We start from the raw sequence: 16,135 nt of genomic DNA on the forward strand, positions 1-16,135 counted from the left end.
CTACCTAACACTAACTTACTCCTCTACACCCATGGTCTGCGCTTCCCCAAGCGCTGAAATAGCTCGCTGCCCCAAATCTACTGACCTTGCGTCAGTAGCTGTTCCCCCCCTTCACCATTCAAAGCCCCAAGATGGGCGCTCAACCAAAGCAAAAAGGGTGTTCTTCTTTTTAAAGTTTTAACTATCAATCAAGCCCAATCAAAAGTAAAGACCTGCGCCCAAGGTGGATGTGACCAAAGACGTCACCTATGATGATGAAGCGCATGGGGAGAAGGAAAGTTTAACAAAAAAAGATTGGAGTGAATGGTGATGGGGGTGTTTTAAAAGCAACAAGATATTATACGCCTGCATTAGGGGAGAAGGGTAATAAATGATAAAGTTTAGTTGTTAGAGCTTAGAACAACTTTTATTTATAGATTTATCTACTTGATAATGAACTTATTTCTAATTATAATTCTATTATCAAAGATTTAAAAGATGGTAAGAGCTATTTTAAAAGAATCTTTTAAGAATATGCTCTATTACAAAAGCCAATTAATTTGTTTCCATACAAAATCCAGAGCATGTTTGCTCTTGTAAGAACATTTTTTTTTAAAGGGTTTTTTTTTTTTCTAAGTGTTAAAATTTTTAAGTAATATATTACCAAGAAGGGATTAATTTTTTTTATTTTTTTTCAAAGCAATCTATAAGGATGTGTTACAATTTAATATACCAAGAATTTGAATTATTCGTTAAATCAATAATGCAAGAATTTTTTTGATTCAAATATTCATGCAAACTGAATTCTACATCCATGATCATAATTTTCATTTTCAACATATAAGAAAACTTGGAATTTTGCCTAAATAAAACAACACCATTTTCATCCTATTTTGAAATTTACAATTAAATCACATGACAAGCAATTATACTTAACACCAATTTTATTGGCCAACCTGATTCAAAGGCTCAGCCGGGAAAGAATCAGGAAGAAAACCCAGCTTCGTTGCCAATCCAACAAAGTTTTGAGATACAATTTACATAGGATTCAATCCTGAATTACAACACTTAAATGAAATTTCCTTTATGACCCTCAACAAGGGTTCCTCATCCAATTTTGCAATACATTTCTAGAACCATGGAGGGAACAAAATCTGATCGGGTGACAACCAAGCATAACCAAGAGACAATCAAACAAGCATAATCATACATGGTTTACACAATAGGATTCACAATGAATCAAAACTAGGAAAAGGTGGATTCTTCCAACCAGGAGAAGTCAAGCACAACACCAAACAGATGCCCAATCGGGGCTATATACCAAGAACTTCCGTTCTTCCATTTCAACATACCAAAATCATACAAGGTTTGTGCTGACAGGTAGGGGCCCATAACACCCTACCCTTTCTCCCTCTTCTCATCCTGAGAAGAGACTCTACACTGGATGGAGTCTGACTAAACAGACCTTTCCCAAAATTGGTCACTTCTGCCCTCTCCAAGGGTGAGTAATACCAAAACACCCATGCAAGAAAAATCTCCAAATTGCAACATAAATATGAAAGGAAAACAACAAAAAAATAATATGGTTTCCAAAGCTTCCCAACATACCCACAAACATACAAACATTGAAACAACAACAAGGTAGCATAAGCATGAAACAAAAATGAAATCTGCACAAGGGAGATGAGAATTCCAACCTTCACAAAGAGGTAATGGAAATGAACAAGTTTGAGTAGAGTTTCCACTTCCTTCCTTCAACCTTCAAAAGCTTTTCTCTAAATGTAGAGATTGGGTAACAATCTCAACTAGTCCAACAAAGGCCTCTAAATAAGCCTCAAACTCAACCACCCAAGGGATCAATAACTTCTCCCACCCACTTGCAATTCTAGAAACTCCTAACTCTACCCTCACTATGGTTAGACACTAAAAGGAGGTGGGGTAATGAAACTCATGGTAGCCATAGTCAATTTTCGCACAAAAGAAAAAAGAGACTTTTTGAGTGGCCTCAAAAGTCAAAAAAGGACGCTTAGGGGTTGGAAAAGACCCCTAACCCATACCCATACCCCTTGGGTATAAATATTCCATGTTTTAAAACCTTAGGAATAGGTTTAGAGCCACATAAAGGCTAGGAAATAATTAGGACCAACTAACAACTCTAACAAAGAAGATTAAGCACTAATCTGGATTAGGGATGACTAACCTCAATTAAGAATCTAATAGTAATCTGACACTAACTTAAACCAACTTGATCCAAAGGTTAAACAATTAACCCTAAACAGCACACCGAAGCACATAAACATTTTATGAGTGTCAAGCGACACTAACAGAACATAATTACGAGACATTCACATTTACTGATCACATAAGGATACATACATACATCTCAATTTTAAGATACTTGAACTACGAACAACAAGGTTTCCAAAATTAATACATAGAGATAAGTTTTGTTCCTCCGTTGGTTTCCTGGGCTAAAATATCTGCACACTCATTGCACACATCAGTAGTCTCGAAAATCACATATACATATATACGTATCAAAAATTTACATAAATTGAAACATACATCAATCAGGGTTTCTTTCATCCTACTTAATTCTTAACCAATTAAAATATCCTGAACCAAAATATCAATCCTACATTACTGATTTCATCAACATACATATATATGAAACATTAAATGACAGTCATCAAATATATCTGAAAATAACATCACACAACATGAAATAATAAAGTATGTTCTAAGCATCAGATAATGTCTCAACATCTCGAGTCGTGAGTATCAAAAAGATAAGGTAACATCTAAGGCTACAAAGGATTGGGGCGAGGCCTCACAATGATGATGCCATTTTGAGATGACAGTGTGTTTTACGATGATATCTGGTATTTGGACATACCTCTGATTATGTTATGTGATGGAATTAATGCTATGGTTATTTACTTCATCCCTGCGTTGTTATGCTTTATGCGAACGTGAGTGATGTAAATAGATTATTTTAATATAATTAAATAAATGGTTAAATTAGGTGATTTAATGCATTTATTGCTTTGGCTATGTTATTATATGCAATTGCACTTGATCGTGTTGTTTAGTGTGCAAGATTTATATCCCTGGCAGTGGCACATGGAGTTAGTGATTCAGCCTTTCATATTTTACCAATGTCGTCCTTATATGGTCGACGTATCTTTAATTAAATGTTTAATTTAAACCTTTCGGTGATTAGTAAATCCGAACTCATTTGCATTATGTGATTAGGCCAGTGAGTGTGTCTGTGCATTTAGAAGTTCACATTTGTAGCGAAAGTGTTAAGTTTTTTTCTATGCTTTTGGGGTTTTCAGGGTTTAATCTTTTTAGATTTAATTTCTAGCAGCTTTGCCTTAGGTGAAATTCCATTATGGATAATACCCTGTTTTCGTTTGGGTCGATTCGGAGTTTAACTACACCAGCTAGCTATTTTCCAGAATCGACTATTCACCCAAAAAGTGAATAAGAATTGGAAAAGTGATTTCATAAATCACTTATCACAATTTGGAAATGGAAATTTGGAGAGCAATTTGGAAATCCTCTTATGTAAGATTCTTGTTTTGTTCGTTCTGGGAGCTGTGAGTGTGAGATCTTTGCGAGGTTGGTCTCGTTGGATTCAGCTCGAGGAGTTCTTGCTTTGCCGTCAGTTTCAACAGTTTTGGCGAATTGATTATTTTATCGTGCGGGTTTCAGTTTCTGCCCCTTTTTCCATCAGGTAGGGCCTTCCCGTTTTATTGGTTTTACTCCGTTTCTGCTTCCATTTCTTGTAGCTGTATGTTAGGAGGATGAGAACTAGTGTTCCCCTCTGTTTCTGTTTGTTGGTTCTGCCCGGTTGGTTGGGTATGAACGTTTTTCCTGTTTTTGAAATGGGGGATTGAGTTTTTACGCCGTTATGCTGGCCGTTTTTGCATACGGTGTCCGATTCCATTTATTTTTGGATTTTTGGGGTTTTTGAACCCAAAGGCCAAATGGGTTTTAATTTTGAAATTTTTCTAAAATTTGAAGTTTTTACCTCGTTTTGTGTTCCACCCTGTTTTCTCGAGTTTTCTTGGCACGATGTGGGATGTGGACCTGGATGATCCATTTGGATATCAGTCAGACCACTATTGCACTTTTATGTTGCATTGGGATGCGTGTTGCATCCGTACTCCCGACGTTGTGTTCAGTTGAGTAATTTTATACTTGTTATGGTTTTTGTTGGACCTTTGCTTTTGTTTCATGAGCACTAGGATTCGTGTAGAATCCATACTCTCGGATTGAGGCCGATTGAGTAAGTTCATGACTGTTGGTCTTATTGCATCATTGGGATTCGTGTAGAATCCGTCCTTCCTGTGTTGCTTTTAGTTAGGTGTTTTCTTTGCATTGTGTTCTCATTCCTGTCCTTGGGTTATGATCTTCATGATGGTGGTGCACCACACACGAGTACGTTCGCGTACATTTGTCGAGTGACTTGCGAGGCTCGATCTTCTGTGGTACTTTTGGAAGTTATGATCATTGGGGTTGGGATGGGAGTATGCATGCCCATGGGCACTTGTCGTAGGATGAGCATGGGTAGGGTAGGGTAGCATATGGAGGGGGTTTCTACCTCGCAGCCTAGTGATCATTGTGCCCAGAGGGTTGGCGAAGGAAGCTTTAATTAAGTGAAAATTAAATAAATGTGTGAATGATAATAAAACTTAAGATAATAAAAAGGTTTGGGGTGCAAGAGCCTTTTCATTGAGGGATGTTGAATCTACACAAGTCCTAGCTTGGGCTTTTCGATGCCAAGCGACTCTCCATGATGTTAGTCCCTACATAGTAGCCTATTGAGTGTCTAACCAAGACTTGTACTCCTTGCATTGTCTTAGATTCTTGGTTCAGCCATCATACTATCTAGCGTGAGTGTTAGCCTTAGATGTTGTGCTTTATGTGTGTTTGTGGTTGGATCATTATCTCCATCAGCACGGCGAGTGTGGACCTATGAGTTCCACGTGGTTGGGAGGCGTAGCTACCTTCACCACTGCTAGGGATCAGTGTATAGAGACGATCTTTTGTCCTAGTGCGACCGTTGCTGGATGTTTTCACTTAGTACTTCGAGTTCCAAAGTATGCTTTCTTGTGATTAATGCTTTCATTGGGATGCTTGTATATCATGTTTAGGTGTTAGTTTACTTGACGCATTCCCTTATCGTGATGTTTAGCATATGATTAGATGATGTTATTTGATTTAGTAGTATATCTGTTGCTTACTGTTGTTTAGCATGTGATAGGTGATGTTATCTACTGTAGGATTATCTTATGCTTTTCTACTAGCATGTTAGATTTCCTTATGCTTATATTGTTCCATGTTTTAGTAGTGACATTCCTATTACGACAGTACTGACGATCTGGTCGGTGGCTTGGGATGTTACGCGCGGGGGATGGCTAGGACCCACAATGGTATTATGATGCTATTGACGGTTGGGAGGAACCGTGTACTTGGTTATTTTGCTCATTGCAATGTTAACTATGTTATTGCGATGTTTCTTTCAGTTACTCTATTATTGTTCGAGTGCTCTCGCCTCGGAATGTGGATTTGGTACTCCTCGATGTGGAGCTTTTTCTGTGTGTTTGGCCTTTTTCGAGTTTCTTGAAGTGTTTTTGTTTTCTATGGGCGACATTTCTTCAGCATTGTGCGACACTGTTAAAGTATCGCACGCCCATAGAAAGAATGTCGTACGATACTGTAAAGTATCGCACACATTACTAGAGAAGTATCGTACGACACTGGAAGAGTGTCGCACGGCTTCATGAGAAATGTCGTGTGATACTTTTCCAGTATCGCACGCCTTCTTGAGAAGTGTTGCATGCACTACGGGAGAAGTGTCGCCCTCCCTTAGTAAAAAGTGTTGCATGCCCTTTGGTTAAAACCTGTGTGTGCCAATAGTGGGCACTTTTTGTAGCATTCTGATCATTTTGATAGTTGATATGGATACCCTTTTGGGCATTCTTCAAGCCTATGTTGCATTTTGTATTCAGGAGGTTTTTTTTTGAAATTCAGTTTTTGGATTTCTGTTGTAGTCCTTCGAGGTTTAAAATATATCGTTTAAGTATAAGTTGATGTCCTTATACTTAAGATATATTTTAATATATGCGAAAAATCGTTTGGTATAGGTTTCAGACCTCTCAGAGATAAGTTATGGATTCTAGGAAATTTCAGGGCTTCAAAAATCCAAACTTAGCCAATTTTCAGGGCTTCAGGATTTCAGGCTTAGCCAAATTTCAGGTTTCTACATTTTACCCCAGCTTGGTGTTTTGTTGATGAGTGGTTGTTTCTTGTGCCCTCATCATGTGTGTTGTCGTTGTTGTCTTTGTTTGTGTGTGTTAGTTTGGTAGTGGCGTTTGGAGATTCGTTGGTTGCTGGTATGGTGGTGAAGTCTTCCGTTGCGATCGTTGTGATCCCTGTATGATGTTATCATGTGCATTCATACTTGTAAAAAAAAAAAAAAAAAAAATCTTGGCTTGTATTTCATCCTTGTTTCCTAGGATCTCCGGGCGGGGCATTACAACCTACCTCTCTCCAATTGGATGTCTAAGCGATTTGAATCCAAACTTAAGAATTTCCTTTGGAAGGATTAAGAAGATGTTAAGAAACTCGCGCTCATTAAATAGGACAATTTATGCAAACTAAAAGAATGTGGGCGTTTAGGGATTAAGAAGCCACAGTGGCAAAATGAGGCTCTGGGAGCTAAACTTGTTTGGAGATTATATCAAGAATATGATCATAAATGGGCTAAGATTTTATATTATAAATATCTGAATCCATCAGATCCTGAGTCACTTTTCAGAATGAAAAGTTTTCCTAAAGGGTCGGAATGTTGGAATTTCATGTCGAAATGTCAGAAAATTATCAGTAAATATCTAACCTGGGATGTGGCCGCAGGTGATAAAGCCTTGTTTTGGGAAGATTCTTGGGACGGACAGCCCCCAATTCAATCTTCCCCCACCATTGATAATCTTAAATCTAGGTTGACATCTATGTGGGGAAGTAAGGTAGAGGACTATAAAATCAAGGAGGTTTCGGATGGGGTCCTGCGTTGGAGGTGGCGCTCTCTGGATGGCTCAGATCTTGATCCAGATTCAGCTATAGCTTACGAAAAGATTATCTCTAATAGAAACATTAAACAATCTTAAAGGCCAGATTGTCTTATTTGGGCTAGATCAAAAGATGGAACATATAGTGTTAAACTAGGGTATAAGGCAATCATCCACTCGCAGCATTGGAATTTAGTGGAGATACCTTTAAAGTTGTGTTGGGATGTTGCTTGTCTTCCTAAGGCCGACTTCTTCTTATGGCTAGTACTTCAAAATAGAGTGTTGACCGTTGATAGATTGTTGAGATTTGGAACATATAGTGTTAAACTAGGGTATAAGGCAATCATCCACTCGCAGCATTGGAATTTAGTGGAGATACCTTTAAAGTTGTGTTGGGATGTTGCTTGTCTTCCTAAGGCCGACTTCTTCTTATGGCTAGTACTTCAAAATAGAGTGTTGACCGTTGATAGATTGTTGAGATTGTTGGAACATATAGTGTTAAACTAGGGTATAAGGCAATCATCCACAGTGTTAAACTAGGGTATAAGGCAATCATCCACTCGCAGCATTGGAATTTAGTGGAGATACCTTTAAAGTTGTGTTGGGATGTTGCTTGTCTTCCTAAGGCCGACTTCTTCTTATGGCTAGTACTTCAAAATAGAGTGTTGACCGTTGATAGATTGTTGAGATTTGGCATTGTCGACCCCAATTGGTGCATCCTATGTAAACATAGCAGTGAGGATGTAGATCATCTATTCCTCAATTGCCCTTTCGCTCTTAACTGCTGGGAATGGCTCAAGACCCATCCTGAATGGTCAACACCTCTTCAGTACTCCCTTAAGGGGCTTCTTTGTTCTTGGCCTATGAATCTGGCCCATGGGGTCTATAGAAAACTTTGGAATATCGATCCATCCATAGTAGTTTGGGAACTATGGAAGGAAAGAAATCGTCGCATTTTTAAAGATAAGGAGCTGAATTTAGACAAATTTTTGCTCAAACTAGAAACATCAATAGTGGAAGTATTAAATGCTAATCTCAGGAAAACTTCTCATGAAGAAGGATCTTTCTCATTTTGGGATGGACTCATGAAAAAACATTGGTCCAATCTCATCAATCCGCCTCTGGTATATTCAACTAGTAATAAGGAGGCAAGGGCTAATTGTAAATGGACCCCTCCTCCTCCACGATGGCATAAATTGAACTTTGATGGTGCCGCAAGATGCATCATTAATGATGAGGATGGTCGCTAGATAGCAACACTAGCTTCCCCTCTTCCTCCTTCATCTAATAACGTGGCAGAATTTAAAGCTCTTGAAAGAGGCTTACAACTCTGTCATAAACTTGGCCTGTCCAAAGTTTTCATCAAAGGCGATTCTTAGGTCGTCCTTAACGCTATTAGACAGAAAAAGACACCTAATTGGGTCTTGAGTTCTAAACTCCAAGAAGTTCTAGTAATATTGGAAAATTTCGAGGAATTCCAAATTAGTCACATTTTTCGAGAAGGCAATGCACTAGCTGATGGGCTTGCAACAAGGGTGTGAATGGAGAATCGATCTTGGTGTACAACTTAGATTAACTTATCCTCTTGGTAATATTGTTCCTTTTAGGGCTAGCCATAATGCATAACTTGTTAAGATAGATCCAAAGACATATAATTTATATAAAGAAATTAAGATAACTTAAACAAATTAAACATTTCAATAAGTTAAGATTTGTTTTAAGATTTAATGAAAATAACTTTTTTTTTTTAAAAAGAGAGAGGGAAAGAAAGAAAAGAAAAGAACAAAGGAAATTTTTTTATTAATAAATAATAAATAAAATAAATTTATGTTATTATGTAGCTTTTTTGCTAAATACAAATACCTATAAATAAACTAAGATAACTTAATCTTTCTTAACATATTAATAAATTTAGATTAGAGCAATAACGGAGCTGCTGGGGAGTAATTCTGAACATTGATAAATTAGAATCCTCCTAGGGATTACTTTTCAAAACACTGATACTATCGCTTTGATTTAAGTATTTGAGCAGGGCTATTACTCATTTAGAATCGCATAAGGCTGTATCTAATCTTGTAAGGCATAGGATATTACCTTTCAATTTGTTTTTTCAAATCTCTCGCCAACTTCTACATTGGTCTTGCTGGTTCATGACTTCTAGTTGTCTTCCAGCTTAGATCATGATATTCGCTATTATTATCAATTTGGGATTTAGAAAGATATCATAATTAGATATGGCATGAAGGAGTTCAGAATATGCCACCTAGTATAATAAGTAAAGGCTTCGAAGCATGTGATCAGACATTCATAGTTAAATATGAGTACCTGAGATCATTGCCAAATCAATGCATTTATTTTCGTTTAAGGGTCACACAGGATTGGTCAGATGATGATGGATTTCAATTGGTAAATGAAATTGAAGTATTGGACGGGTTCCCTGGATTACAGTGATTAGGCTTTTTCTCCCATGGTGTTTTTTCCTGTTGCAACGATGGAGTCCACTGTGTATGTCTATCATGTGATAGAGAACAGGACTATGGCCTTTCTCGGGAAGGTAAAACTGGAAAGGTGGAATTGTCTCCTAAGAGCTGCAAACAATATGACTCGTTTTGCAGTAAGTAGGTCGATAGGGGAAGATGTATTTGATTATAGGGCAACCTGGAGAACCAACAGTTTCATAATTGGTTCTTTCATTGGGGTAATGGTCAGGGCGAAGATTGAAAGGGAAGAAATTGTTAGGCTCTGTTTGGATATTTTCAATCCTGTTTGGAAGTGAGGGTTAGAGAAGGTCATCTTCAGCATTGACAACAAATTCAGAATCTCATTCCCAGAGAAATATATGGGCCTTCCCCTGGGTGCAAAGGATTTAAAGACTGCTCCCCGTTGACAATGTCTAATAGTTAGGGATAATCTAGCCTTTTATAGGGAATGGCCATGCATGGAAGCTAGTATTAACTTCCTCCTGCACTGGCAAAGGATTAGGGTAGATGGTAATCTAGAGTGGGTTGTCAATTACATCAACATGTTTAATTCTTATGTGCATCCAAGAGTAGTCTTCAACAATCTCAATGCTTTGGAGTTCAGCATTCTCTACGCGGAAAAGACAAGCAGAGCCAAAGTTAACTATGAACTCCCTCCCAACATTGCCATGGGCAATCCACATTCAATTCCAGAGGTGATAACGGTCTCTTGGAAATAACAGTTCTTGCTTACAATTTTTTGTACCTAGTAACGAGATATAGCTATAATGTATCTAAATAAATAGGTCAATATGCAATAGGTCTATAGGTATGTCTCCAGTTCTTAATATAGTATAGCATAGTGGTGTGATGTGAATCTTTGATATGGTTTTTTCACGACCTCTTGACTGATAATATAAACATATTTCTAATTTGTTTGGTGTATTTAAGGGACCAATTAACTCAGTCATGCATGTATTTAACATAATAAGCTAGATTAATGTAATTCTTTAAGAATTGTAGTATTTGGATAAAGCATTACCTAAAATTTAAGTTTTTTCTGTCAATGGAGCTTTAAAACCGTTATGAGATGTGGACATCAAGAGACTCGCTTCTTTCTTTTTTCAATAAATGGTCAATTAAAGTAATTTGTTGTTTAGTAGAATAAACGGTATCCTTGATTAGCATGTCTCAAAACTAATTCAGAGTGCCCCATTTCACTCTTTCTATTTATTCCAAGAATCTAGGAATCCGTAATATTTTCCCTTTTTTGACTCAAGGATGGCTAGTTTGTATTATAATTGTAGAAGATTTCATGTTTTTGCATCAGTTACACTCCAGTAGATGGGATGTATTCACAAATTTCTTAATAAGGAATGAAGAATTTTCAGGCATGTTCTGAAGATTTTAAACTATGGTGTAGTTTAACGTATATTATCAGTTGGATGTATAATTTATATTTGCAGTCTTAATCATTGTAAGTTTTTGGCCATTTCTTTATGGTCTACAATTCTTATCATAGGATCTATGATTAGTATTCTTAAGGGTTTCATACAGAGTTTCCCAAAATTTTATACCCAATTACTCAGAACAGGGGATTCGCAGTAGGATATTCCTTGTTCATATGATAATATTTTCAATTTCTTAGTCGGTAGATCTCATGAGTATGGACTATAATCATTCCTAGTGATTGGACTTTGAGTTCGATAATATCTGGATCAATTTGAGGGTCTGGCTTTATCGTTATTGCTTACATGTAGAGCCACATGTAAGGTATGAATTTGGCTAATGTGAAGCTCGGATAGCAAGGAATTGATGCTCGAGCCTCGACTAATTAGGGATTAGGGGCTACTTTTCTTAGTTTTGATTCGGTGTTTATAGATAACTTTTAAAAGAAACTTTTATCCCCAACTTAGTCATAGCAACAGATAATATGCTTAACTAATATGATTAATGGTTTTTGAAGAGATTATGTAATTTATACTGCTTGCTAATAAAATAAGGTATTATAATGAAATTATTTATGGTTTTCCTTGATTTGGTTTACCTAACTCTACTAATGATCCATGTTAAATGAAGAAAGATTCTCTAGACAGGTATTCGATGTTGGACTCTTTGCTTTTTAGACGGAAGGAGTCTTTACTTAGACTAATTTTCCATGGGAATGCCCATGTATAATTTTATGAGATCCGAGGTATGCCCCTATGGAAATGTAATAATATAGGACATAAGTTCCAAGCAAAACTAGAGGTTTTCTTCTTCGTTCTTTCCTACCAGTGCCCATTTGAACGGAGTAATGCTTTGTACCTTTAATTTTATTTTAATAATATGATCCAAGCCTTGGCCGTTTACTGATATATATATATATATATACACACTTTTAAAAACAATTGGAGATATAAATCATCCACTTTTAAGAAATTAAAATAAAAAGCTCAAGTCAGTAAAAAACTAAATAAATTGAGATAAAGAAAATATAAATAATTTTAGATGTAGCAAATTAAATTATAATTATTTTGTAATGGATATCTACTGACATTTCTTTAGATAGATTTATTTAAGATATCTACACTAGTATTTGATAAATTGAATTTAAATAAATAATATTTATTAATCTATTTAAAAGATTTAGTAAATACTATGTTATTTAAATTGAAAATTTTAATACTCTAATTTTTTCACGTAAGATTATATTTTAAATCTCCATATTTAACTATTGTTTTTTATTTTCCTATTTATTTACATTACTTGTGATCTCCACATTAATGTTGTGATCTCTATTTATTTAATTTTTTATTTCTAAAATTGATCTAGGTTTTAGTTTTTAAATTATTTTAATTTATTTTTTATATTACTTTAGTTTTTTTTTTTTTAATATTGTTTTTTTAGTTTCTATAATTTATTTAATCAATAGATTATTTGTTAGAGACAATTTTCTGATAGAATTTTTTAAAATAATTTTTGTAATATTTGATAAATTGAATTTTAATAAATAATATTTATTAATCTATTTAAAATATTTTACTAAATATTATGTTATTTAAATTGAGAATTACTAATAATCTAATTTGTTCACATAAGATTATATTATAAAGAATTATTTAATTATCAACCACGCCCAAAAGTATGCAACTGCTAGTAATGCTATTATACATTTCCACCAATAATAATATTGTGCCTAATGTTTAAAACAAATGATTTAGGATTTGATATAATTTGTCGTGATTATTTGTTTCTGGCCGAAAATATAAAGATGGCGTAAAAAGCATTTGACTTCTATCGGCAAAACACTATACTGTGGAAATACAAGTTAGTTCAAATTGCTCAGTCTGATCTATTTCTTGGTATTAATCGCTTATATGTTGCCGTCAGAAACTAGAACAAGCCCACACGTAGAAATTACAAGTTAAATCTAAATCTATGGTTTCCTGATGGGGTTTTGAATCCGTTCGTTCCTTAGACGACCATTGGTATCTCTTGGGCGTTGAAATTCCTTGCTCTACGTTAAACACCAGACCTGCTGCCATGTAAAGAGTTCAGAATGCTGTGGTGTTTTTCATGATTAATTTTATGAGTTGTCTTTCGACTGAAATAAGTCCGTAATCAAATTACCAATATATCAATGTCATCTGAGGTGATGTCGAAACCAAATATTCTTTCTTTTTTGGGAAAAGAGTAATAGCAGCTGTGTTGAATACAGGGATGATCTGATGATTGAAACTTCATCAATCTGAAGAAGCCATTGAAACACATTTTGACGTTGGAGTGATATTTCAAAACAATGTAGGGCAGTAAAATAATCGTTGGGAGTGGGGATTGTTTCAGATCATTGATGTTGTGAGTTTGGGTTGAGAACCTAGCTATAGGCGCGTCTTTTCTCCCTGTCGCAAATTGGTTGTTAAACAAAGAAATTTCAGTTACTACTTTCTGGTTATAAATGGTTCATCTTGGCTTGGCAGCTTAAATATCAAGAATATATTTTTGTTAATCTTCAGAGATAGGATATGCCTGTAGAAGGAATGACAGGTCGGGTGAGTGTATTTGCTAATGTCTTTCATTACTGAATGTGTGGGTTTTCTGCCAAGAAGTCCTTTTGTAGCTACAAGTTAGAGATCTGATAATTTTGATTATTCTGAAAACAATAATGCAACTGAATTAGTTCCATTGAAGAATCTTTGAGTATTTATCTCTATCCCTTTTCCCGTTAATTAATCATTGATTTGTATGCAAAATTACCTTCAGAAGTATTTTAAAATAAATGCAAAGTTGTACATGTATAACACTTGTTTCTATTAAGTCTTTCAATTCTGAGAAACAAACCACCAGTTTAATACCAACAAAAAAATAGACAATTACCTGTAATTTGCAAAATGCATGCAAACTGTTTCGACTTAATGTCCCGGCATATTCTATGAAGAAGCTCTATTTTTTTTGACAACCAAGTGTTTGTCAAACTGACAGTGTTGTGATTATGTGATTTAATTCGGGAGTTAGGACGAGGAAGATTTATTCATAGACTCAGCTAAAGAATAAACTCAGAAACAGTATAAGAATTTTTTGTAGTAAGTGACAAACAAATATTTACAAATCTGCGCACCATGCACATTGAGATTGTATCAAAACAGCGTGTCTTCTTACAATTGTGTCATCTTTCTTGAAAGGTGCAATAAAAAAAATAAACATTTAAAACTTTAGAAGCAAGCAATATATTTGACAAAATATCTGAAAGGGAAAAGTGGTGTCATGGAAAAAACGCCGAGTTCAGAAAAGACTATGAAGGATCTTGGTCAAGCTCAACGATAGTTAACCCCAAATTTACAGCAAGATAAAAGGGATGAAATACTCAACATGCTAGATGATTATGATAATCTTCCTACGCATGTTAAAAATGACTTATCCTTATTGATTACATGGACTATCATCCAAGGCTACAAAACAAGAACATTGTGGCAAGGGAACAATACTGTATGAGAGGTTTTCAACAATCAATAATCAGCCTACAGGTGAAAGGACTGAAAAGGAGGCAACAAGTGAAGAGAAATTTCCTACATAGGTTATCCGTTGTCTGGAAAAAGAACAATCGACAAATTGCAGTCTATATGATCTTGAGAAAGATGTTAATAATTGCACAGGTCTATCGATAGGCAGCTTGGAGGTGGAGGTATCCCACAAGGCTGCCTATGCCATTGCACTTGATGGGCATGTTGATAGGCCACATGAAGAATTGTTTAAATTGCCTATGATGACGACTCCACATCTTACACGAGTGTTTGTGCTATTTAAGACAGGTTTAATGGTCACTACATGTAGTATGAGTTCTTGTGATGGATTTGTTTTTTGACAATAGTGTTGTCTGGGTTTCCTATACACGGACGGACAAAGCTTCAATCATCGGATTGATGAAGATGACATTAATGACATTAATATGTGTGATGAAATACACTCTCCTACTTTTGATGTATCTGATTTCTATCCTGCACTTAATAGTTCACCTAATTTGGAGAGTCAAATGAAAGTAACTGAAGATAAAATCATTGCAGCTCAATCACATTTTGATGACATAAATGAAATGTTTGGAAAACACCTTTAAACGAAGCAGTCGGAGTGGAAACAAAAAGGACTGAGAGGATTTTTTGCAATTGTTAGTGATCCAAGAAGGGCTGAAAACAATGAAATCAGATTATTATCTACATCTTCTTCCAAATCATAATCATCTCCCTGCTGTTGCACAGATTTATTCAAAAGCATTGAGGAAGAAGAAGACACGTGTACCAATGAGCTCAAGAATACTAAAGACCTTAGAGGATACCTTAGTGGCAATTTAGGTTGCTGAAAATCAGATTGTTGAGCTTAATCAGGAATTAAATTTGTCATGCTCTATTTTAGATCAATGTTCAGATTAAATACTTGAGGAGGTTGTCGGTGATGGTAGCATGAGGGTTGATCAAGATGAGAATGATTCATCTACATTTGGTAGGCAAATTGTGCTTAGTGAAGAGTCATTGACTGAGGATGGTGTCCTTATCAAGACTTTATATTGAGGAGTGCTCATCATCTTTCTTTTGGACACATGGAGAATTTGATGAGGCGCAAATGTGGTTTGGCTTAGGGATTGTATCATCCATTATAGAATGGAATGTCGCTACCTTTAGAAGATGGGACTAGAGGTTGCAAATATTCAACTCAAGTGATTGTGGGAGATTACTTGTAGGGACACCAAGCAGTTTCCATTGTACTGATATGTACCCGGGAGGGTTGGTTACTTCTAGATCACAAAGATTTCATACAAATACATGATTATAGGGTGATTATGGTGTCAATAGTTGCAAGTTGTACTACTTGCAGAGTCGGCACATCCGTGGGAATCTAGAAGAGGTGGGAAATAGTTGTGGGGTAGCAAATACCTTCAATGATTTGTATCTCCTCGTAGTCGATGAATGTGAAAGCAGTTTGCTTAGGGGCTTGAGTGATGATAAGGTTAGCATTGTATTTGAGTGGGTTCCATTAATTAGCTTCACCAATTGTGGAACATGAGATCAGAGTTGAGTAGGAGTCTGAGGATCTTTGTTGCATGCTTCTATTCAATGTTAGGGATTCCTTGGTTACATCAGGATTATAGTC

General features: G+C 35.8%; 1 protein-coding gene across 4 annotated transcripts in view; it reads right to left on the reverse strand.

The window, feature by feature from the left end:
• Positions 1 to 905: 905 nt before the first annotated feature.
• LOC149539340 (GDT1-like protein 1, chloroplastic) overlaps positions 906 to 16,135 on the reverse strand; it is a 203,345-nt gene continuing 188,115 nt past the window's right edge. For 2 of the 4 annotated variants that reach the window (XR_016356224.1, XM_089800652.1), the window contains exon 12: positions 906 to 2,459. Coding sequence is in view for 2 of the 4 variants with exons in the window: in XM_089800652.1 (XP_089656778.1) it covers positions 2,451 to 2,459 (9 nt within the window). In the remaining 2 variants the exon portion in view is untranslated. Of the gene's footprint in view, positions 2,460 to 12,698; positions 13,032 to 16,135 lie in introns of those variants that run through there. The other 2 variants (XR_016356225.1, XM_089800650.1) reach the window with 1 other exon arrangement.

This window comes from Cupressus sempervirens, chromosome 9, assembly GCF_028749045.1.
Source record: "Cupressus sempervirens isolate cs-2001-9-10 chromosome 9, ASM2874904v1, whole genome shotgun sequence".
Classification (NCBI taxonomy): domain Eukaryota; kingdom Viridiplantae; phylum Streptophyta; class Pinopsida; order Cupressales; family Cupressaceae; genus Cupressus; species Cupressus sempervirens.